This window comes from Oncorhynchus mykiss, chromosome 30 (assembly GCF_013265735.2).
Source record: "Oncorhynchus mykiss isolate Arlee chromosome 30, USDA_OmykA_1.1, whole genome shotgun sequence".
Taxonomy (NCBI): domain Eukaryota; kingdom Metazoa; phylum Chordata; class Actinopteri; order Salmoniformes; family Salmonidae; genus Oncorhynchus; species Oncorhynchus mykiss.
Genome location: NC_050570.1, coordinates 10128227 through 10142702, shown reverse-complemented (window position 1 = coordinate 10142702; position 14476 = coordinate 10128227). Strand labels below are relative to the sequence as shown.

Genomic DNA, 14476 nt, shown 5'->3' with positions numbered 1-14476 from the left:
AATTGTTGGTCAAGGTGCTGTGAAGCAAGATGTACGTGGCGTTTACAAACCTGTGTAAAGCAAGTGGGCGGAGTTACATCAGAGCCAAAGAGATGCTGAATTGGGACGTGGTCCAACCCATTCCAGTCTCAACTGTTGCCTGTATTTGAGTCATTCTGGGAGTCAAGAATTACAATAGTAATTTGAATGCAAATGTAAATGTCTTAGAATTTCTCATGCCGTGTGTCTTGAGGTTAAGATGATACAGCTATTGTTTTATTTTATTTGAATAAGCTGTTCTGTTTGTTGTTTTTCTCATAGTAGTTAACTCTCAAGCTAAGTAAAAACATCTGACTACAAATGGAGCATACAAAATAAAATTACTAGCTGTTCATATTGTTTGTGATCCTGAGGACAGTGACACCAAATAGCCAATCACGCATAAAGAAACAAATTATAATCAGAGATTCAGATAACATCAACATTGTCCAAAGATTTTCCAGTATTATTTTTCCTTGTCATCTTTCTGTTTTGTGGCACATGGTGACGCTATTTCCCAATTTTGTATGATTTTGGTGAAACGTGATCAAACCAAACTACCTCAACAGGAACTGACGTTGTGTCTGCGCGAGCGAGTGGATGGATAAAAATTGCAGCTTCAGAAAAATGGCTACAAACATCGTACCGCTAAAAGGTGAGAAATTATATTTATTAACTGATAATATATGTATGGAAAAGTTAAGATACCGATAACTATATTTGGCCAAAATGTGTCAGGTATTCGGGCTTTGCTCGCGCTCAAATTCCTGCGTTTCTTCCTTGTTGTTTAACTTTGTTGGCAGGTCACGGAGTGCTTTAAATTATTGAATCAGTGTTGTGCAAAATTCTGATCAACGAAGATAAACGTTTGACGCCTCCAGAGCACATTATTCCAAGACAAATGACACGTAGTTATGCCACCGTCGCGTACCAAAATTTATTCGATGTTTAAATTGATTTCTCACTCTGTCTGGCTATTTGAAGTTAGTCACTGTAGCCAAACTATATTGACAAGTTTATTCTCTGAATTATCTCTAACTAGTTAATCAACTCTAAATTATTCATTTCAATTTGTGAAATCCTACTTGACACGTGTGCATATCAAAGTACGAATTGTATTTGTGGCAACAGTAATAGGATCGGCTTCAAAGTTCAGCTCGAGTCAGGTGTTACAGTTACAAAAAATATTTATTTACCTAGGCAAGTCCTTTTAACCTGTATACACACTGTATATAGAATTTCTGTTTTTCAATTGTGTTATTAACTGTACGTTTTTATTCCATGTATAAATCTGTTGTTTGTGTCGCACTGCTTTGCTTTATCTTGGCCTGGTCGCAGTTGTAATTGAGAACTTGGTTTCAACTAGCTTACCTGGTTAAATAAATGTGAAATAAAAATAAATAAAGAGATCTATGACAGCAACACAACATGACAACACAGCATGACAGCAACATGGCAGAAGCACATTGTAGCGGTACAGACAACAGCACAAAGGGCAAGAAGGTAGAGACAACAATACATCACACAAAGCAGCCACAACTGTCAGTAAGCGTGTCCATGATTGCGTCTTTGAATAAAGACTGTCCAGTTTGAGTTTGTTTGCAGCTGGTTCCAGTGAACCGAAAAGATGAGACCCAGGCATGTGTGTGCTTTGGGGACCTTTAACAGAATGTGACTGGCAGAACGGGTGTTGTATGTGGACGGTGAGGGCTGCTGTAGATATCTCATATAGGGGGGAGTGAGGTCTAAGAGGGTTTTATAAATAAGCATCAACCAGTGGGTCTTGCGACAGGTATACAGAGATGACCAGTTTACAGAGGAGTATAGAGTGCAGTGATGTGTCCTATAAGGAGCAGGAGGATTTTAAAATTAAAGTCGTTGTTCAACTGCATAGCAAGTATCTTGGTGTTAAAGATGATCATTATGGTTTTGTTAAACTTAGCCTAGTTACAGCAGAACAGTTGGTAATGTTACTACAGAAAGACTGGAGAAGCAGGTGCTCCTTTGATTGTCCAATAACTATTTGCCCAGTCATCAGAAATGTTTCCCCGAAGGAAAGGCAGGATCTGTGTCTAGCTAGTTTTCCATCCAATTGGCGACAGATTTTCATGTGACTATTTAAAATATCTGCACAAAAAAAATATGCCCATTTTCCCACCAGTGGTGTTTCCACTCAACAGACTTGTTGTGGATAAAAATCAGTGCATGATGACATAGTACACCCACTGTACTTTTTCACTTAAGTTTTCATGTACCGAATACAAATCTAAAGTTCAATGTGTTTCCATCACATCTTCAACTCTACCGATTAGTTTTGTCACAAACTGTTGTGTTGAATAGCAAATATGCCTACTCTGACACGTGCTCTCTAGCCAATAGCTTGCAGATACAGTGTGGGTAGGCTAGTCCACATGAGGAGATTATGGGTAAGAGCAATTCATATTTTTATTTGTCTAACGGCCGTCAAGCATCGATCATGTCACCAGAATAAGACCCTCGATATTTATTGGAAAAGAACATCAAGATCACTGTGAACTTTCACCACCCAGTGAAGGTCTTCATAACTTATTTAATCTGTAGCCTAGTAAACGGCTTGCTTTCTCAAGTCATATGGTGGTTACTATAGTAATATTTGCGCATAAAGGCATTTCCACCATTTCTTGCGTAATAAACTGTAAGACACAAAGTTCCCACCGCGTCGAACGCGCCGTTTCCATCACAGTTGTGATATTTATTTATACAGTATGACTTTATCCGAGTAACTGTGGATGGAAATGTTGCTTGTGGCAGAGTTTGCGTGTGGGAACCATGAGTATCGAAGTGCACATGTACTGAGGTTATGAACTGACATTTTGAGTTAGGCTATTGCCACTTTGTTGCATACTTTTACCTCTCAAATCTCATCTATGTCAATAATATGTGACATTGTAGTTGTGTAAAGGGTATTGAGACTCTACTTTTAAACGTGGACTCTAAATTCATGTCAATGTGTTTCTTTCTTGTTGCACCAGCTCTCTGTTGGACCCAAAGCAGCAGGAAGCTCAGCATTTTAGATTTAGCCCAGCCATCACTGTACAAACTGACCTGGTTACTTATTCCTTTCTTAAAGATGTTGTTTTGTACTTTGATCTGCTGCCCAGTAGATTGTTAGCTTATATTTTTATTAGGCAATTTGAAATGTAAAAGAGGCTATTCTACTCAATCGAGTGAACAAATGATCTCTGGAAGTTCCAAACTCAGAATGTAATTTGGTGCCGTGACCCCTCCATTCTTCATAAATGATTCTAGTCAAACAGACATTTCCCTAGTAGTAGGTAGCTTCGAGTATCGTTTGTCTTTTTAACACGTTTTACTTTGATACGTCATTAGGGAATTTAGCCCAACATCGTTTACAGCACCACAGATATGTTTTACTTTGAGCCTATTCTCCAACTGCTTTTTTATTTTAATTTCACCCTTTCCCTTTTAAGTGCTTCTAAAACATGATGCCCATCTCCGGTCATCTTTTGTTCTGTAGGTTTAGCCTGCCTTCCTGCAGCCCCACATAGTAGCCTAATGTGGAGGCTAAATGTAAGAGACATTTGGGTACATTCTGTTATAAACTTCTTTTTTTTTTTGCGATTCATGTCCATCCATTTATATTAGAGAATGTCCGATGTGTATTTTTTTTAGGGGGCTTATCATTGAATTAGAAAATGTTGATGACAATTTTCCAGGCAGCCATTTATGTATTACTGCATCAATTTTAATATCGAACAATAAATTGTACTTAGATTGGTAAAAACAAACAACGTAATGGTAATAATTGTTATATAAATGGCAAATCTCTTGATAAACGGGGTAAATTAAGATGGCATTGGCCTACAATACAGGTGAATGCATATTCAATAGGAGTGTGTGCGTGCATTGAGTTATTGAGCTTGTTTTGGCTGATCAGTGGAGTCTATGGTGCCACAGATGATTAACAATCTGTTTGCCTTCCATTGGACTTCCATTAGCCTACTAATCAACAACATTTCCATAGAAACATCACTCTAGCATTTCACCCCTGTGTGGAAGGACGTCATATACTGTAGGCACTGCTGTTAGTTTGAGAATATAAAATAACATATATTCAATGCAGATGCTTTCAACGTAATGTCATGATTTGTGCTCATGGATGCTTATTTAGTGTTTTTATTTCACCTTTTATTTAACCAGGTAGGCCAGTTGAGAACAAGTTCTCATTTACAACTGCGACCTGGTCAAGATAAAGCAAAGCAGTGCGACAACAACAGAGTGACACATAAAGAAACATACAGTCAATAACACAATAGAAAAATCTATGTATAGCGTGTGCAAATGTAGAAGAGTAGGGAGGTAAGGCAATAAATAGGCCATAGATAAATAAATAGGTGAAATAATTACAATTTAGCATTAACACTTGAGTGATAGATGTGCAGATGATGATGTGCAAGTAGAGATACTGGGGTGCAAGAGGGTAAGTAATAATGTGGGGATGAGGTAGTTGTGTGTGCTATTTACAGATGGGCTGTGTACAGTGATTGGTAAGCTGCTCAGACAGCTGATGCTTGAAGTTATAGGGAGATCTAAGGCTTCAGTGATATTTGCAATTCGTTCCAGTCATTGGCAGCAGAGAAATGGAAGGAAAGGCGGCCAAAGGATGTGTTGGCTTTGGGAATGACCAGTGAAATATACCTGCTGGAGCACGTGCTACGGGTGGGTGTTGCTATGGTGACCAGTGAGCTGAGATAAACCATATTCCGTGCTCTGGGGAGAGAGAGGGAGATATCAATCTATATAGATATGTGTTTCTGTTAGGACACATCTCTAAACAACTTGGCTGCCAGGACGAAATGACTAAATTGGCTAGTTCAGCTATCTGTCAAGAAATGGGCAGGTTGAACAGTGTTTTGGAAAGTATTCAGACCCCTTTTTCCACATTTTGTTATGTTACAGCCTTATTTTAAAATTATTTTTATTATTCCCTTGTCAATCTACACACAACCTTTTTTTTGCTTTGTCATTATGGGGTATACAGTTTTTGCAAATGTATAAAAAAAAAAAAAACATTACTTTGTTTAAGCACCTTTGGCAGTCGTCTTGGGTATGGCGCTACAAGCTTGGCACACATGTATTTGGTAAGTTTCTCACGTTCTCCTCTGCAGATCCTCTCAAGCTCTGTCAGGTTGGATGGGGAATGTGGCTGTACAGCTATTTTCAGTTCTATACAGAGATGTTAGATCGTGGTCAAGTCCGGGCTCTGGCTGGGCCACTCAGGACATTCAGAGACTTGTCCCCAAAGCCAGTCCTGTGTTGTCTTGGCTGTGTGCTAAGGGTCATTGTCCTGTTGAAAGGTGAACCTTCGCCCCAGTCTGAAGTCCTGAGCACTCTGGAGCAGGTTTTCTTGAAGGATCTCTCTGCACCTTGCTCCGTTCATCTTTCCCTCAATCCTGACTAGTCTCCCTGTCCCTGCCGCTGAAAAACATCCCCACAGCATGATGGTGCCACCACCATGCTTCACCGTAGGGATGGTGCAAGGTTTCCTCCAGATGTGACGCTTGGCATTCAGAGTTCAATCTTGGTTTCATCAGACCAGAGAATGTTGTTTCTCATGGTCTGAGTCCTTTGGATACCTTTTTGACAAACTCCAAGCAGGCTGTCATGTGCCTTTTTACTAAGGAGTGGCTTCTGTCTGGCCACTCTACCATAATGGCCTGATTGGTGGAGTGCTGCAAACATGGTTGTCCTTCTGGAAGGTTCTTGTGACCATTGGGTTCTTGGTCACCTCCCTGACAAAGGCTCTTCTCCCTCGATTGCTCAGTTTGGCCGGGCGGCCAAGAAGAATCTTGGTTCTAAACTTCATCTATTTAAGAATGATGGAGGCCAATGTGTTCTTTGGGACATTCAATGCTGCAGAGATGTTTTGATACCCTTCCCCAGATCTGTGCCTCAACATAAGTTGTAGAAACATCTCAAGGATGACCAATGGAAACAGGATGCACCTGAGATCAATTTTGAGTCTCATAGCAAGGGGTCTGAATACTTAAATGAAATACATTATATTTTTTTATAAATTTGCAAGCATTTCTGAACCTATTCTCGCTTTGTCATTATGGGGTCTTGTGTGTAGATTGCTGAAGAGGGAAAAAAAAATGTAATACATTTTTGAACAATGTTGTAATTCAACAAAATGTGGAAAAAGTCAAAGGTTCTGAATACTCTCCGAATGCACTGTATCTTGATCCTTCTGCTACGATTGGATAGAGCTAGGCTGTAACTCTGCTCCTTTTCATATCTCTCTCTGTCACTCGTATCACTTGCTGCAGTTTACTGCTACTATGAGAACTCCCTCAATGGCGATGACTTTTGCTACCAAGCCATAAATGTGCTTAATATCTGACAAGGAGAGTGAGGTTAGGGAAGAATATGAAGCGACGATGCCTGTTCTGTCTGAATGACTCAAATCTGCCCATAGTTTGAGAAGGGTGAACGCACGAGCGCCGATCTTCAGCTTTCTTGGTGCATAAACATGCAGGAAGATTCTTAGGAAGCTAAACCTATTGCTAACCTTTTTATTTAAACATTTTTAAAACACTGTTCCATATCACAACAATAATGTAATGCGACTACTAACTGTCAATTTCTGGATAAGATTGCAGTTGGTCAGATCAGCACACCAGCGAATAGCTAACGTTGCACCACAAGTCAGATGGCTCGTTGCCGAAAATGGTGCAAGTTCAAAATGATAACCGGCTAATGTTAGCTAGCTACGTTGGCTATTAGCTCCTATCTGATATCTTAGCTCCATGTTTATCTAGCTAGCTAACATAGTAGCTAATATAGCTAGCTAACACAGTTCTTGTGATCTTTGCTAACAGTTCACATAGCTAGCTTGCTATTGCATGCATGTCTGGGTGGGCATGTTGACACAAGCCTTTATTCGTCAATTAACTAAACTAATATTTGCAATAGGAGTTTGGTTTTGGTCACTGGATAATGGGCTAGCTTGTTGCTTGCTGCTGATTGTCTCAGACACTCCTCGGCATTGTGCAGTGCTCGTGGCTCAGGTGGTGAGTGGGAGGTACAATAGCAGCAGCTTTACTATCGGCAAAGACTACAAAAGGACTATCGACCCGATAATTCAGCTCGGCCTATTATCCGTCGTTCTGTCATTTATATTGCATATAGTCTTGCGTTCGCTCATTCTTCCTCAGTGACCCTTACTTTGAATGTCATTGGCAGTCCTTCTGCAAAGCTTCAAGATAAAAAATGTATATAGGCCTGATCCCTTACTGCAGCCCTTTCGATTCAAACCTCTCCTCGGGGACCCTCAGCCGTTCCATATGTTTGAACTATTCCAGAGCTAGCACACCTGATTCAACGTGTCAACTAACTGTCAAGCCCTTGATTGAGGTGAGCTATTTTAATGCTACAACAAAACTATCAAATGTTTGAAAACCACTGGCCTAGCCTATAGCATGAACAGATGCCATGGCCCACTGCATCTACTCCAAGTATAGGCTACTTTTTAAAAGGAAGACTGAGGGCAAAACTTAACAAACTGCATATTCTAGGCTACATGATGTTGAGTCAAAATAAAAATCATCCAGTACCACCACTCTGCCTTCCTGTTTTCTTTACCCAGATCAAACTCGGTCGATGTCTGTCTGGCAGAGCTGTCTGTCTCACAAAGCTGCTAGACAAATGTTTGAGTGCTGTTCCCTCCGTTGGTTTGCCACCGCTGGAATCTCTGCCCAGGATCTGATATTAGTACAGCTGATAAGACACTCTTGGGCCGTAGCATACAGAGAGAAAGAGACCCGTCTGGCTGCCTTTCATGCCAAATTCCTCTGGTACAATGGCGCTAGGCTAGCTGGAGATCCCATGCACAGCTAGCCTTCACTACTATGGGAGGGGAGCTCAGGAAAGGGCTGTGTTGCCTGGGGGGAGAACTCTGACTGAGGGCCTGGGTAGTGAGGAGAATAGGAGCGCTGTGTCGTTTTGAGGATCTCAATGAATGCACACGTTGCAGCCAGGGAGATGTTTTTATCACAACACATAGGCCTGTTAATGTTCTGCACCATACTGCTGAGATTTGTTACAGAAGACAACAAATACAAAAAACAGGCACTGTAATATCATGGTATTATCATTTAGCCTGTCTATGAAACATTTTATACGACATCATTTAACTACCTACCTATATCATGGTTGTCAATTTTCAGGAAGAAGTAAGCCTCTGATAACATGGCTATTGCTTGCTGCTGTATGAGACAGACAATCAATTTCAATGAAAAGGGCATGCAGTAGATGTGTTGGCCTGATTCTCAACTCTTCACTCCAATAACACACACAAGCCAAATAACAGTCACTTATGACATTGATCCGTACTGTAGCTACACTCAGTGAAATCAGTAAGAAAGATGGTTTATTTTGAAGCACATTGCACTATAGTGTGAAACCCATGTGACAGTCCTTGTGCTAGTCAGGTGCAGTAAACTTTAACAGGCCTTTTATGGTCTCCACCTTGACCCTGACTGTGCATCATTGTGTATGTGGGGCTGTCAGGGATTTTCTCTCTGCTGTCTCTACATGTTGAACAACTTCGATACTTCAGGATGTCAGTAAGCCTCTTGCTCTGTTGTTTTTACAAGTCACAGTCAAAGGTCCCGTGTGATTATAGCTGATAAATCTTGGTAATACATTGTTCCCTTACAGCTAGGCTATTTAAAATGTAACGGCATTAGGATCGACTAGTTTTTTTTGTCTTGCAGACTTTACTATTGGCTATGGAAATGGCTCCCTAAATGCAGAACAGATGCCTCTGTCGGACCCTGTCGTGGTTGTAGACTGTTCCTGGTGATGGCTGTATTGTGTTGTGTTGTGTATTGGGGCGGCAGGGTAGCCTAGTGGTTAGAGCGTTGGACTAGTAACTGGAAGGTTGCAAGTTCAAACCCCCGAGCTGACAAGGTACAAATCTGTCGTTCTGCCCCTGAACAAGGCAGTTAACCCACTAGGCCGTCATTGAAAATAAGAATTTGTTCTTAACTGACTTGCCTAGTTAAATAAAGGTTAAAAAAAATATATATATATATATATTGTGACTTGCTCTCTTTTCTCGTCCTTTCCCAGGTGTTTGAATAAACAAATCTCCCGTCTGACCCATTTGTCACCCGTGCTGACTACAATCTCGACTTACATGGCACCCTCAAATTGACATCATGGCCCAGATATCCAGTGGTAATGGGTTCAAGCTGGACGTGACCCAGCCCATGGGGGTTGTGGGTAAGGAGGAGGCCCTTCGCATGGAAGCGGAGGCCTTAGCGAAACTACAAAGGGAGAAGAGACACACGCTCCCGGCGACCACTGCCGCTCCAAAGCCCACTCTTTCCTCCAGCAGCCGACCAGAGAAGGACCTCATAGTCTTCCCCGATGCCAAGAAGCAGGCGGAGAATGACAAGTTCCAGGACATCGACGTAGACAAGCTGACCAATGAGGAGCTGGAGAAGCTCCTGCTGGACGACAGCTTCGGGGCCAACAGCGGCAAGGCCTCGCGGCCCTCCTCGCTGCTGGGATTCAACCTCAGCGCCTCCTACCCAGGGGGCCAAGCTACCTCTCCCTTCCCCAACGGCCAGTGGACGCCTTCCATCCTCTCCACCGGCTCCGGCGTGTCCACACCAACCCACCATCAGGCTCCCATGTTCCCCTCTGCTCCGTTCTCCAAGCCCCAGACCTGCTCCTTCCAGAATGGCTTTTCTCCAGCCATGCCGCCCTACATGGGCTTGCCTGGCCCGCAGACCTCCTTCATGGCCTTCACTCCTATCCAGCAGCCCGGAGCCATGGTGTTCCATCAGCCCACCGTCACCCCGGAGATGGCCAAGCTCTTCCACAAGATCCACAGCACCTCGGAATACTTGAAGAACGGCAGGTCAGCCAGTACTGACCTGGATGCTGCCCCGACCTGTGCCGTGTCACTGGCGCCCAACCCACCGCCACCTGCCGTGGAACCACTTGCCGTCAGCCGCTTCGAGTGGCTGGACCTGGACCCGCTCAACAGGTGCAAAGCTGAGGGTGATGAGGGCACCTCACCGGCACCGAGCGGCACCGTGACTGTAGTGGGAGGGCCAGCCGGCGGGGACCCCTGGGACGCCGTGCTGCTAGATGAGACTGAGGGAGGGGCTGGCGGCAGCAGTCCACCAACTGAGGTGAAGGGTCATCTCGCAAGTCGCTCTCAGCCTCGGCAGTTGTCGGTAGGGGCGGGGGTCACCAGGAGCCACTCCCTCACCATCCCAGAATCCGCTTCCCAGCACAAGCCAAACAATCAGGTATGTCTAGTACTCTACTTGCATAAGACGATCATAAAAACTCTGAAACTGAAACCTCTATTTTTGTCCCTAAAGCAAATACCACTAGCCAAGCAATCAGTAATGGTTGCGATGCCCATTGCCCACACAATGGCTGTGTTTAGACAGGCAGCCCAATTCACTAATTGTGTCTCTTGACCAATCAGATCAGCTCTGAAAAATATCTAATGTGAAAAGGTCTGATGTGATTTGTCAAAAGGCCAATAAGTGGAAAAATATATCAGAATTGGGCTGACTGTCTAAATGTAGCCCTTGTGACAAGCCAAAACAAATGGGTAAGATTCTAGCACAATAAAATAATTTTAAAGGGGTTCAACAAAGCCCAGCCAAAACAGCTAGGTAACAAGTCCCACATCATACCAGCACTGCCAAAACATACATTTTGGCTCCCAAAGCATGTAGCCGAGTAGTCTGGAATGGTTGCCCACACTTTGTGAAGACTTGACCTCCTATACTTCCACTTTTTTTAAATCCTTTTTGAGAGGAAAGATGCTCTTTCTACTCCAAATCGGTCTCTTTTTAATCAACATTTCTGAGATTTGGGACAGGACCGAAGGCATGTGGCGCAAAATACCATTCGCCTCCATTTTCCTATAAGTGAGCAACCATCTGTCTGAAGCATTTGTCAGTGGGTTTGAGCTCAACTGAAGGGAGGCCACAAATCAATTCTAACTTCTCTATATACACAATGACTCGTCTATCACTTTTTATTTACCGTGTCTCTTCCCTTTTAGTCTGGTTTAGTCAGAAAAGAGATTTCGTAATGAGAGAATAAATTAGTAATAAGGAATAAAGGCGTTGCCTGTATGTGTGTGGCGTTCCCAGAAAGCCCACTTCCTGTCTCATTGTGTTTCTCTGTGTCGGAACGGGGACAATTGGCTGCTGTCACATTCTTCCCACAGAAAGACCATAATTTCCGTTCTGCATGAGATGATTGTCTTAAATATAAACGGCGTCATTTGTTTATTTCCCCCACTGTCTTGGAGGCATAGTAAGCAGGACACCTGCTTTGTTTACTGTACATTGACTATGATGGTCCAAAGTAGTGCACTATGAAGTGAATAGGGGGACTTTTGGGATAGCACCTTTTATGAACCTCTTGATGTCTATTTACCACCACAAACCGATGCTGGCACTAACACCGCACTCAACGAGCTGTATAAGGCCACAATCAAAGAAGAAAATGCTCATCCAGATGTGGTGCTCCTAGTGGCCGGGGATTTTAATGCAGGGAAACTTAAATCCGTTTCAACTTATTTCCACCAGCATGTCTCCTGTGCAAATAGGGAAAAAACTCTAGACCACCTCTACACGCAGAGACACATACAAATCTCACCCTCCATTTGGCAAATCTGACTTAATCCATCCTATTAATTCCTGTTTACAAGCAAAAACTCAAACAGGAAGTACCAGTGATGCGCTCAATATAGAAGTGGTCAAATAACGCGGATGCAAAGCTACAGGACAGTTTCGCTAGCACAGATTGGAATATATGACTAATCCCATGGCATTGAGGAGTTTACCACATAAGTCACCGGCTTCATTAAGTGCATGGATGATGTCGTCCCCACAGTGGCAATACATACATATCGTAACCAGAAGCCATGGAGTACAGGCAACAGCCTTACTGAGCTAAAGGCTAGAGCTGACGCTTTCAAGGAGCGGGGCACAAATCTGGACACTTATAAAAATAAATCCTGCTACACCCTCCGAACTATCAAACAGGCAAAGCATCAGTACAGGACGCAGATCAAATCCTACTACACTGGCTCTGACGCTCGTCAGATGTGTCAGGTCTTGCAAACTATCACAGATTACAAAGGGAAACCCAGCCACAAGCTGCCCAGTGATGCAAACCTGTCAGACAAGCTGAATGCCTTCTCTAAGCTCTCTTCGAGGCAAGGAACACTGAACCTTGCATGAGCGCACCAGCTGTTCCCGGACAATGTGAGTAAAAACCTTTTAAACAGGGTAACATTCACAAGACCGATTGCCAGGCCGCATACTCCGAGCATGTGCTGACCACCTAGTGCTGACCTTCACTGACATTTTCAACCTCTCCTTGACCCTGTCTGTAATACCCACGTTTCAAGCAGACAACCATAGTCCCAGTGTCCAAGCTTGCCAAGGTTAGTTCCTTAGTGTCCACATAACTAAGGACCTATTATGGTCCAAACACACCAAGACAGTCGTGAAGAGGGCATGACAACGCCTCTTCCCCCTCTGGAGACTGAAAAGATTTGGCATGTGCCCTCAGATCCTCAGTTCTACAGCTGCACCACTGAGAGGATCTTGACTGGTTGCATCACTGCTTGGTATGGCACCTGTTCGGCATTTGACGGCAAAGCGTTAGAGGGCAGTGTGTATGCCCCAGTACATCACTGGGGCAGAGCTCCCTGCCATCCAGGACCTCTATACCAGGCGGTGTCAGAGGAAGGCCCTAAATATTGTCAGATTCCGGCCACCCAAGTCAGTCTGTTCTCTCTGCTACCACACGGCAAGCGGTAGCAGTCTCTAAGACCAAAAGGCTCCTGAACAGCTTCTAGCCAAAAGCCATTAAACTGCTGAACAGTTAAACAGTTTCTGCTTACCTTTACCTACATGTACATACACTCAGCAACAAACAAAAAACGTCCCTTTTTCAGGACCCTGTCTTTCAAAGATAATTCCTAAAAATCCAAATAACTTCACAGATCTTCTTTGTAAATGGTTTAAACACTGTTTCCCATGCTTGTTCAATGAACATACACCTGTGGAATGGTCGTTAAGACGCTAACAGCTTACAGACGGTAGGCAATTAAGGTCACAGTTATGAAAACGTAGGACACTAAAAGAGGCCTTTCTACTAACTCTGGAAAAACACCAAAAGAAAGATGTCACAGTTGACATGAGAAGACATTTCTTTTTTTTGATGAGGTTGGTAGTACAAACCAAACCTACATATTACCTCGATCAATCACTGCAACTACCTCGTGCCCCAGTACACTGACTCGGTACCGTTACTCCTTGTATGTAGCTCATTATAATTTTATTTTGTTACTATTATCTTTTCATCTATTAGTGTGTAAGTAAGCATTTCACTGTAAAATCTACACTTTTAGTATTCGGCACGTGACAAATAAAATTTGATTTAACAAATATCTGTGAAATGTCAGATTTACCTAAAACCCTTTCAATGTGTCTGTCACCAACTGTATACCATTAGTTGAGAACTAGGTCCAGTTCACTCTGCTGTCTGTTTTTCTGTGAACGTTTATGGCTGCCTGTCCTATGTCTGTATGTTAAACATACTACTGTTACATAACGTGTCGTCTGGATGTGTGCATTCATGTCGATCTGTACATGCTTTCGCCTTAACAGTGCGTTGCCCTAGTTTGCTAACCTAGCTGCCAGGCAGCAGTAATGTTGGTATAGCCTAAACGGGGACAAGCCCATACAGCTCCCCACCATGCCCCACTGCAGACTCATCTGACAAGCCCCAGAGCGGCCCAGCGTTGCCATGGCAGCAGGCGCTCTCATGTAGGCCGAGTGTTTAATACTGTGAGAGTGCTGGTGGGCAAAGCACTACTCTCAACCAGCATGGCACAGTGGTGTAGTGTTACCTTCTACAGACCAAGACACCCCTTATCGGTTTCCAGACCCATAGTAATCTGGCCCACAACCTATCACAGTCAACTCCCTACTCGAGCCAGAGTGCTATTTTGTTACCTTCCAGATTAACAGGTTGGGTGTAAGGAAGCCTGTTGTTGATAACACTACAAGGGCTGGCATCAAATGTTGCAAAGCAGGTGGAGTTTGTTTCTGTGGTAATGTTTGCTCTTGTATTAAATTAAACAAGTGCGCTTAGTTCAGGAGGTAACAATTGTATTTACATCTGCCTGTTTTTTTTTGTTTGTTTTTTTCTCTCTTTGACAACCTGTGGTAGCTAAGCCCAGGGCCGGGCCCTAGTATTGAAGAAGCAAAGTCAAGCAAACAACATTAACTGCTCAAACAACGGATATGTCTCAGATTTAAAAAAAACATTTAGTCAGGCCAGCTCCCCCTGCAGTTTGTATTGGAAAGCCGAGAGGACTTCCCAGCATGCTGTAAGC

The 14476-nt window shown here is 43.2% G+C and overlaps 1 protein-coding gene across 1 annotated transcript in view; it reads left to right on the top strand.

The window, feature by feature from the left end:
* The first annotated feature begins 175 nt into the window (after positions 1–175).
* Positions 176–14476, top strand: part of LOC110522731 (phosphatidylinositol 4-phosphate 3-kinase C2 domain-containing subunit alpha) — a 66285-nt gene continuing 51984 nt past the window's right edge. The window contains exons 1-3 of the mRNA XM_036969413.1: positions 176–194; positions 588–673; positions 9154–10346. Of these exons, the coding sequence (XP_036825308.1) occupies positions 9243–10346 (1104 nt within the window). The 5' untranslated portion in view covers positions 176–194; positions 588–673; positions 9154–9242. The remainder of the gene's footprint in view (positions 195–587; positions 674–9153; positions 10347–14476) is intronic.